At 35.4% G+C, this 11,003-nt stretch overlaps 1 protein-coding gene across 1 annotated transcript in view; it reads left to right on the top strand.

Moving 5' to 3' along the window:
* The window catches only part of ANKIB1 (ankyrin repeat and IBR domain containing 1), a 129,726-nt gene that overhangs the window by 76,257 nt on the left and 42,466 nt on the right, over window positions 1-11,003 (top strand). Inside the window, exons 7-8 of the mRNA XM_019633570.1 lie at window positions 483-571; window positions 9,549-9,693. Of these exons, the coding sequence (XP_019489115.1) occupies window positions 483-571; window positions 9,549-9,693 (234 nt within the window). The remainder of the gene's footprint in view (window positions 1-482; window positions 572-9,548; window positions 9,694-11,003) is intronic.

Raw genomic sequence — 11,003 nt, 5'->3', positions numbered from 1 at the left:
ATTGGGGAACAGTGTGTTTTTCCAGGACCCATCAGCTCCAAGTCCAGTCATTGCTTTCGATCTAGTTGTGGGGGGAGGGGGGGGGCGCAGCCCACCATTCCATGCGGGAGTCGAACTGGCAACCCTGTTACTCAGAGCTCGCGCTCTAACCAACTGAGCCATCCAGCCCCCCCTGTGCTTAACTTTTTAATTATTCAGTATTGTTTCATGGAACCACTAGTCATATTTTTAGATTCAATTACGAAAGTATTGTTTTGAAATGGGCAATTTGATTTTGACCTAAATAGATTGTAATGATTTGTTTCTTGTACTTTTCCAAATGCATAGTTGCTGATTAATTTAATACATATATTTGGAATTTAAGAATTTGACTTTTTTATAATTACTATACTAGTATTTTTACCTTAAGCTGTACAAATGAATATATTGTTCTCTCTCCAAAGTATGAGTTTGTTTAAATCATTGCTCTTCTTCATTTCTAGTGTGACATTTGTATGTGCAGTATTTCTGTATTTGAAGACCCGGTGGACATGCCCTGTGGACATGACTTCTGTAGAGGATGTTGGGAGTCGTAAGTATATACACAGCTCAGTGTTTCTTACCACATGATAGCACTCTGATTTGGTAATAAAATGGTTTGCTTTCAGTATTGAATGATATGGATTACTATATTGATTTCAGAATTATACTGAAATGTATAATATTACACTTTAGCAGTAAGGAAGAATTTTATTTTTCTTATTTTAACATTTTCCCATCTATTAATTTAGTAAAATTATTTGATTTAACAATTAGTGTTAGTAGCTTAATATAAAGTATATGTAAATACATTTTCTTAATTACATCTCATAAATTTCAAGCCTACACCTAAATATCAGCAGTTTCTTTTATCCCAAGAAATTTTAAGCATCTGTTTTTATGCCGTCTCTGAATTTTTTCTGATAAGCGAATAGCCTTGAAAATCTAAGATGAATATGGGTATTTAAAATTCCTTTTTAATCAATTCAGATAGATGTCTCTGCCAGGCATTGTTGTATATATAACAAGTAGAAAATTTATTTTGCTTCTCATATTTATTTCTATTTTCCTTACCATTATCTTGCCAAGACTTATACTTACCATCCATTAACTTTGCCCTAATGTTACACTTTTCAAGAGAGGTTTATAAATAAAATGAAGATGATCAATAAATGAACAATAAATACAATATCATGTTTTCTCTGGAGACACATAAATCTGATTAATGACCAAAGCAAAGCATGTCATTGCTATTTAAGGACATTTTAAAAATCAGAAGTTTTCAAGCTATTCTTTTTCATGGAGTACAAGTGTCCTTCCACTTGTACTCCATGAAAAAGAATAGCTTGAAAACTTCTTATTTTTACACTGGGGAACAAACATCGCATTGGGTGAGAGAGCAAGAATAAAAGCACATTTCCTGTTGTTTTTTTAAACAACTCGTTGGGGTCTAATTGACATACAATAAACCACATATTTAAAATAAATAATTTGATAAGCTTGGACATTTGTATATACCTGTGAAACCATACCACAGTCAAGATAATGAATATATCCGTCACCCCCAAAAGTTCCCTCATTTCTCCTTGAAATCCCTGCACTTCTCCTTCTGCCGCCCTCTTACCCTCCCACCACCACCCCCTCCTTCCAGTCTGCAGACAACCAACCACTGATCAATCACTCTGGTTTCATTCTGAGTACATTTTCTTTATCTATTTACCAAATCAGGGTAGGAGGCAAGATTTCATTTAGAAGGGAAAAGATACTGCTCTAAAAAAAGTAAGAATAATATCTGGCTGAGATATTCTTATTTGGCTAAGAAATTCTTATCTGGCTAAGAAAACATAGACTAGACTCCACTCAGAGTCTAATTAGTAGGATCAAATCAGTACAGTGATGTGGGTAAATTAACTGGCAAGGGTCAGAGCTGACGACCCAAAGCAGACTTGGACTTAGTTCTAGATATAGAAAATCTTCCACAGGTACTTTATTTAGCTTAAAATAGTTAACTGTATTGTATTAGGAAGTGTTGCTGGGGTTCTACCAAGTTTGCCACTGTCGACCTTACTTCCTGTGTGAAAACTGAACCACCACCACTACCCAGCCCCCCCTGCCGGATTTACTGAAATTGGTTTACACTTCCTTGACCATCCTCACCTAACTCTTATCACAGGAACCATCACATCTCCCATACTTATCACAGACTAGCCTTCAGAAGTTTATAGTAAAATTTAAATTTAAAAGACCTAATGATTGTTTTCCAAGGAACCTTATCAGCCTACTTAAGATCCTCCTCCCCACTCGCTGGTCGTTCTTGCCAAATCCAGCACCAGTAAAACGAGTTCTCAGTTGGCTGATTCATATGTTGATAAAGCCATTTTTAGATTAATTACCAGTCTTTTCATATTTCATAGGCACATATTAAAGAAACTCATCTGTCCAAGAAGCAAGGAGAATTTTTTAAAGGACCTTAGATAGTTTGAAAACATCTCAATTTGTCTTACACTTCCCTACCCCCTTATCTCATCAGTCCAGCCAGATGCTTTGAAGCATCTATGCCAAGAGGGAAATTAAATGAAAGGGAAATTACTATTTTTTACCCAGCCTAGAATATCCTTCCTGCTGCTTATTACGGTAGTTGTTGAATTAGTTACGTGGTGACCTCCTTGTGCTTCAATTTCCTAATCTGTATAATTTTTTTTTTTTTTAAGATTTTATTGGGGAATCTGGGGAAGGGGAACAGCACTGGGGAATTGGGGGAAGGGGAACAGACAAGTTGCTGTTGCTTTGTTCTTCAGCCTAGTTATGGAGGATGTTGCTTCACTGGCCCACACTGGCACCATCATTGTGCTCTTCCCAGGCGAGGCAGATCCGTCGCCAGCCTCTAGAAGGCCACTCACAGCGGCTGCTGGCTGCTGGCTGCTGGCTGCTGGCCGCTCACGCTGGCTGCCGGCTACACATGGTAGCTTATGGCAGCCCACTGCAGCTGGGGCTGCAGCCTACGCCTTCGCTAGCAACCCACAGCAGCCCAGCCCCAGGTCGAGCTGCCGCTCACCATCTTAGCTGCAGAGGGCAGTGTCACTGGCCTTCATATGTGGGATCCGAACCAGGGCCCTCTGGCGTCCCAAGCCAGTTCTCAACCAATGCACCATTCGGCCGGCCCTTAATCTATATAATTTTGATGATAGTAAATACTTCATAGGATTATTGTCAGTTTATTGTTAAATGGCTTAATATATGTAAAATGCTTAGAACAAGGCCTGGCTCATACTTGTATTAACCACTCAATGAATGTTAGCTATTGTCATCTTCCTAAGCACGGGAATAAGCAGAGAGAACCTATCTATCTGTGATATAATCTGTGAAGCTGACCTACAAGATAAAAGTATGAGTAAAGTTTGCCCCAGATTTCTTTTACTAACACTCATCAACTCCATGTTCTGTGTATAAATTTAGTGTGAAATTGTTTCTGGATGAAGCTTAATAGCATGGCTCACAGAGAAATGATCTATCTTCAGTGAGGTCTTCTGAGTTCTGTCATTTAATTCCCCAGAGATACCTAATCCTACTCTGATGATGTATTTAGAATACATAAAATTTAGAACACCTTCATATACCAGGGGTGCCAAAAAAATGTATACATGTGACTTGTATTCATCTTTTGTTATTGGTATATATTGAATATTACAATTTTAATACAGTTTTTTCCTTTCTTAAAATGTATATACATTTTTTTTGCACCCTCTGTAGTAATTACATCAAAGCAAACTGCTCTTTAACAGGGAACCACAGCCATGCACCGTATAATGATGTTTCTGTCATTCACGGACCACACATATAACAGTCGTCCCATAAAATTATAATGGGATTATAAGCAAAAAGTTTATTTGCAATGTTGAAGGAAGGCTGGACCCAATATGATGGTTTTAATAGATAAGGAAGCTCAACATGCTGTCCTGCCATGCATGCATGTGTACACACATGCACACACACACATGCACACACACACAAAACTCCTTCCCTTTCCCTCCGTTTCTCTTTCTCTCTCTTTCATCCTAGTCCTGTTCTTCCCTCTCGCCTCCCTCCCTTTCCTCTCTTCTTCCTCTTCCCACTCCCTTTATCTCTCCTCTCAGTCTTTATTTCTCTGGGTCTCTTGATCTCTGCCTTTCCTCCTTCCCTCCTTCTCTTCCTTCCCCCTCTCCCTTCCCTCCCTTCTCCTGAGGTCTACTCTCCTGAGGCATCTCCCTCCACAGTCCACTCCTTGCTCCTCCTCAATGTGTGTGCACCCCGGTGCACACTTTCTCTTAGACTGTATTCTTACTGTACCTTTTCTACGTTCAGATACACAGATACCATTGTGTTACAATTACCTACCGTACTCAGTACAGTAGCACACTATACAGGCTTGTAGCTTAGGAGCAATAGGCTCTACCACGGAGCCTAGGTGTGTAGTAGGTTATACGACCTAGGTTTGTGTAAGTGCACTCTGTGATGATCACACAATGACAGAATCACCTAATGACACATTTCTCAGAATGTATCCCCCTCATTAAGCAACACGTGACTGAATAAATATTAAGATAAATTATATCCAACTTTCCAGGGAACCTATTCATAACTAAAATCAAGAGATTCCTGTTATGTGAAAAAGGGAATTCTACAATTAGCACTTCTCTAACTTTAAGTCTCAAGATCCCTTTACACTCTTAAAAATTGTTGAGGACTTCAAAGAGCTTCTATTTATATGGATGTTATTTATCTATATATACTATATTAGAAATTAACACTGAAAAAATAATATTTGTTTATTCATTTTAAAATAACAATTATAAATCCATTATACGTTAACATAAATAACATTTACTATGAATAACTTTCCAATAAAAAAATTAGAAGAGTGGTATTGTTTTCCATATCTCTTTAATGTCTCACTTAATAGAAAACAGCTATACTCATATCTGCTTATGCACTCTGTTCGTTATATTGTTTTGGTCGACATATATAAAGAAAACCTGGCCTCACGCAGATGTGTAGATGGAAGAGAGAGAAGTATCTATAGTCTATTGAGATAAGTGTGGATACTCTTTGATATACATCAAAACTCAACAAGTGGTAGTTTCTTAATGGTTAGTTGCAGTGCAAATTCTGAAACTATATCAATAGACTTTTTGTACTGTTAATGTTAAAATTCATTGGTCTATCTTGTACTTTTAATAGCTCTTTTACTAACACATGGTTTTGTAACATCATTTGGAAAATATTAGCTCACTGGGTTATTCAGATCTTCCAATATTAACGTATTTCCCTATACATAAATATAGTAAAAAATCACATTAGTTAATATCACCACCAATCTCATCAGAAAAGTCTCAATATTGGGAAGTTGTCAAGTTCACAATAGCAGATAAAAATTTTTCAAAATTTTAATTTTTATCTGAAGGCTTGAATTTTATCATTGGCAACAAATACCATCAACTTTTTTTCCTTGACATGACAGATTTATGTAATTCATATTCCAGAAAAAGTCTACCATATGCCTAAATCTGAACAATTGTTTGTAGTCGTTGGTTCAAGTAAATATAGTGTTCCATGATAAAAAATGGGTAGATCTGCTTGTAACTTGAACAATTTCCTAAGTGCTTTCCATGAGACAACCATCATGTTCTGCTATTCAGCAGAAGTTCATTATGCTTACTTCCATTTCTTCACACAGAATGCCTCAAATATGGGTGTTCATGGGCTAAGGTTTAATAAAATTAAATAAAATTTATTAGTAATTAATAATCATCCTTGTTACTCCATTAAGGACATTCTTAAATGAAACGGGTTCTTTTTTTTTAATCAGAAAATAATTTGAACTTTAATAGTGATGAAAATCCAACACACTAAAAAATTTGGAATACAAATAAAATAGTCTTCAGAATAAAATTTACAATAATAAATGCATAAACTCAGGCTGAAAATCAGTGATCTAAGCATTTCAAGAAGCTAGAAAATGAAGACTAAATTAAAATAAGATAAAGTAAAAGGAAGAAAATAACAATAGCAAATTGGGCTTTTTTCTAACTGCAAGTATAGAGCAGTGAAGAGTACAAAGTCTACTAATATAGTTCTAGTGCCACTGCCATGATTCATGCTAAGGCACCAGCAGTTTTAACCAAAAACCAAACAAAGTCTTAATACCATTTTGAAAGTAGTTTTGAGCTGATAAACCCCCTGGAAAGTCTCAGGAATACTCACAGATCCCCAGATCCCACTCTGAGTGCTGTTCTCTCCAGCCTTTTCCCCTGAATGCTGTGTCCATCCTTCTGCCAAATTGTTTTTCCTGACACAAATTATTTTTCCTGTATTATTTGAGTAATACAAATAATTTTTAACTGGTAACTAAGGTGCAGAATGCCCTTCTATATCAGAGTTTTGTGGAGTTTGTGTGGTTTTAAATCTTATTGAAAATAGAGGGGAAGATTTTAATTTAAATCTTTTTATTTAAATTTAAATTTAAAAAAGATTTTGAATTTAAAATGCCTATGGAACATTTAAGCCATCATGCTTTGCTATTTAAACAAAAATATTGTGTGTAACCAAGATCGAGAGCTAAGGAGAGTGATCTGGACTTTAAATTTCAGAGTTATTAGCATATAGGTGGTAGTTTATGTTAGAGGTATTTAGGTTACCCAGGAAGACTGTATGGAATGGGACGGGAAGACTGGTGGCATGAAAACCCTAGGGAACAGTAATACACAAGTGATAAGGAGAGTAAAATGCAGTACTAAAAAAGATGGACAAGGAACAACCAGAGGTAAGAGAATACCAGTCCTTAGAAAGTCCTGGGAGCCAGAGAGAAGCGAGAAGCTGAAAGAAGGAACTGTTCAGCAGTGTCTGATGCCCTAGAAAAGCCAAAGCAAATAAAAACAGAAGTCGCGACTAGTTTGAGCTCATGGGTAGTCGTAATGTCCTTGCTGAGAACCAGCCAGTCAGTGAGGAGGTGATAAAAGCCTAAGTGTTGCAGGTTTAGAAGTGCATGGGATAGACCTGAGGAAGCAGTGACAAATCATCATCAGCTCTTTAGTCAGGAAACTTTGGGAAGAAAAGGAAAGTGAAACTATAAGAGGTCATTTGGTTGAGAAAGGTTTTCAGGATAGGAAAAACTTGAGCATGTTTATTGTGTCAAGGATAAGATCCATGACAGACAGACAGACAGACAGATAGGGAAAGTATGTTAATGAATAATGCAAGTCCCAGAGCTGGCCAGAAGATTTAAGAATTATCCTGGGGAACACATGTGAGGAAGCCTTCTTTCACTGAAGTTGAGTGGGAAGAAGACAATCTTTGCTAAGATATGGCTAGATTGGAGGTGTGCTAGTGAGGATATTAAGAGAGGACTGTTTTCTCTAATTGCCAAGACGAGACTGTGGAGGAAGAAGGAGATGGAGCTGAGGGAGCAGATGTGATGAGGTCTCAAGAAGCTGGAATGTTTTTAAGTGCAATGGCATTAAGAGACTCAGAGAACTAAAGGAAAAAGATACTGTAGGAGATGAAATAATCAAGCTGTTGTTGATGGTGGTGACTAGAGAATGGTTATTTAATTGCCTCGTTTTCTATTTTTTCTGTTTTTTTTTCTTTTTCTATAGGCTTTATTAATAATAATAAAACCTTTGCTAAAATTTATAAATTCTAATTCTGTGTGAGGCACCATGCAGATATTTCACATACATTATGTCATAAAACCTGTGTATCAACCCCAAAAAGTACATATTACTATCTCCATTTTACCGATAGTGAAACTGAGGCACAGAACAGTTAAAATAAAAAAATTTTTAAGATCGTATAACTTGCTAGTGGGAGTCATGGCATTCTCTAACTCAAAATCCTGTGCTTAACCACTTAATTCACTTTGGGCTAGATTCCTACCACTTTGCAGGATGTCTTTTCCCTACTACCTCAACTAGTATGCCTAGAGTAGGACATGAAACTCATTTTAATAATTCACCTAAATGAAATATAAGCAGAAATCCTTTTCTTCAAAGAGGTATGCTACTGTATTTTGCTGTGTATAATGTGCACTTTTTTGCCCAAATTTGTGAGGGGAATTATACATGGGTAGTACTAATTCTATATCTATATAAATGTTTTTAATTCTTTTATTTATGCTTATGATTTAAAAGTATAACTCTAGAAATCAATAATGATATCCGTATGCAAAATAATACCCTATAATTTTGGAATATGATAATCGGTTTTGTTGAACTTACAATGAGCTTGCAATGATGAAGAGTTCTGGGCCTTCTAGGATGCAAAAATATTGTAAATTTGTTACTGTTACATAAAATTTCTTGTACCATAATATGTTAAAAAATAAATGCTAAAATTATAATACAAAAACAAGCACCTAAATGTAAACAAATAAAAATTTGAATTAAAAAATTAAAACAAAAGATTTTTTTCCCTGAAAGTTTGGGCCAAAAGGGTGGATGCGCATTATACACGGGAGGGCATTCTACACTGCAAAATACAGTATATTCCAATGCCACTCCAAAATCTCTCGAATTATCCTTGATTTAATTCTGTACAGTCGTTCTTTTTTATTTAAAGGTGTAGAATACTGAGAATTGAATATGACCTTTCTAAATTTTTAATGTTTTTAAAATTTTTCTGAATTTTTAATGTTAAATAAATATATTATCTCTAATTTTTAGAGAAGGTGAAGTAAAACAAGAACATGTAAAGATATATAAAACATAAATACTGGGGGTGCCAAAAAAATTGTATACACATTTTAAGAGATGCTATCTATGTATTACTTTTCGAAGTTGAATTGAATTATAGTAGCAACATATATGACGTTCGCTCAAAAGATGGTGTTAATCAAATAAATGCTAGCATCACCATGAGACAGGAAGGACAGTCGAAGAAAATGGCTAAAGCACGGTTGTTGTGCGAGGAGCGCAAGACCATTTTGAAGTGGTATTTGAAATTTGAGAATGTTGTGGAAGTACAACGACAGTGGAGATGTGAGTATGCAGCAGAACCTCCAACACGCCAAATGGTTGCACGTATTCGTGATAAGTTTGAAACTCATGGTACTGTTTGTGATGTTCACAAGGGAAGATCTGGGAGGCCTCACACAGCTCAAGTCCTGCTCAAGCAGTAGTTCTCCATAATCAGAAGTGTCTGGACGCTGATGGTAACCACTTTGAGCACCTTTTGTAATTACAGAAGTCAAACGTGACTTGTGTTCAGCTTTTGTTATCGGTATATATTATTACAATTTTAATACAGTTTTCCTTTCTTAAAATGTGTATCCTTTTTTGGCACCTTCTGTATATGTGTATATGTAATGAATGGTTCAGATAATAAGTGTACAATACTGTTTGTGAATTATATGACTCGGTGTTACAGTTCATATTCTATACTTTAGTCATTGGTGTTAGTTTAATTATATTCTAAGAGAAAATTCAGCATAAGGAAAAAAATTCTTAGAATGTAAATTATATCTTTGCCTTTTTTCTATCAATTGGTAATTTTGATAGGTTTTTGAATCTGAAAATTCAAGAAGGTGAAGCTCACAACATTTTTTGTCCTGCGTATGATTGCTTCCAACTTGTACCTGTGGATATCATAGAGAGTGTAGTTTCTAAGGAGATGGACAAACGATACCTACAGTTTGATATTAAGGTATGCTGCGATTATGTCTGACTTCTGTGACTTTAATTTTATGAAACCTATACAACAGATTTTATTTAATATTTTTGTTTTATTTTTGAAAATATAAAATAATGGACTCTAACTTTTGTCTGTCACAAAAATTGCATAAAGGAATGGTGGCATTAATTAAAATTTTAAGCTAAAGCATTATTTTATAATCATGAAAGAAGTAAAACTGGAAAGCTAAAGTAGTTACAAAAACAATAGAACTGTTGCTCAGAACTGTTTACTGATTTGCCTGTTGTATTTTTTTTTTTTTTAGCTGAGCCATCCTGCCACCTGTTGGCAGCTCAGTGGCAGCTCAGCTCGGGCCAGGAATCAAACCAGCAACCCTGTTGCTCAGAGCTCGCACTCTTGAGCAAGCTTTTAACCAACTGAGCCACTCAGCCGGCCCCACCTGTTGTATTTTTATAACTGATCAAGATAATGTTCAAAATAGGCAGTACCTATTTTAAGTTTTCCAAAAGACATTATATTTTACACTCCTAAATATAAATATTTAGAAATAAAGATTATTAACTTAGAAATTTATGGAATTTTTTTATTTTCAAGTAATAGTTTTATATGATGACTTACTCTGTTTATTGCATCTTTTTTTCTATCTTGTTTTCATTCAGGAGTTATTGAGAAGTGTATGCGAGTTACTTTCTTTTGAGGGTAATTTAAAAGTTACATTTTAACTGCCTTGTGCAGATTTTTTGTAGTCTAAACCCCATGGTATGGACTTGTAAAAAAAAGAAGTCCTACTGTAAAGCATCATAATATTGATTTTTATGTACTATTAGGATGTCATTTAGAAACTTACTGTTCTAATGCAACTGATAATCACATACAAGATTCTATTTATAGTTCCATCAGAAAAGTGGCACAGTGTATAAGAAGACATTTTTAAATTGCACATTTCCAGTGTGAATAATTGCATTTTTACATTATCATCATCTACCTGGTTTTAGGATTAAAGAAACAAAAATTTTTTAAATGATGTCATTACTAGGTAATAGTCACTTTTTTTCTTCTTATTAAGTTGTTTCATGATTTCACTTATATGTGAAATCTAAAGGTCAAAACAAATGAGCAAGCAAAGCAAAACTCAACAGACTCATAGATACAGAGAACAAGCTGATGGTTGCCAAAGGGGAGGGGGTGGGGAGGGATGGGTGAAAAAGGTGAAGGGCACTAAGAGTAGAAAAAAGATGTAATGTACAGCATAGAGAATATAGTCAGTCATATTGTAATAACTTTTTAGTGACCGAAGGTTACTAGAATTGTCATTGTAATCA

This window comes from Hipposideros armiger, unplaced genomic scaffold, assembly GCF_001890085.2.
Source record: "Hipposideros armiger isolate ML-2016 unplaced genomic scaffold, ASM189008v1 scaffold_1343, whole genome shotgun sequence".
Lineage (NCBI taxonomy): Eukaryota > Metazoa > Chordata > Mammalia > Chiroptera > Hipposideridae > Hipposideros > Hipposideros armiger.
The sequence above is the reverse complement of the archived record's forward strand: the minus strand, read 5'-3'. Positions and strand labels throughout refer to the sequence as shown.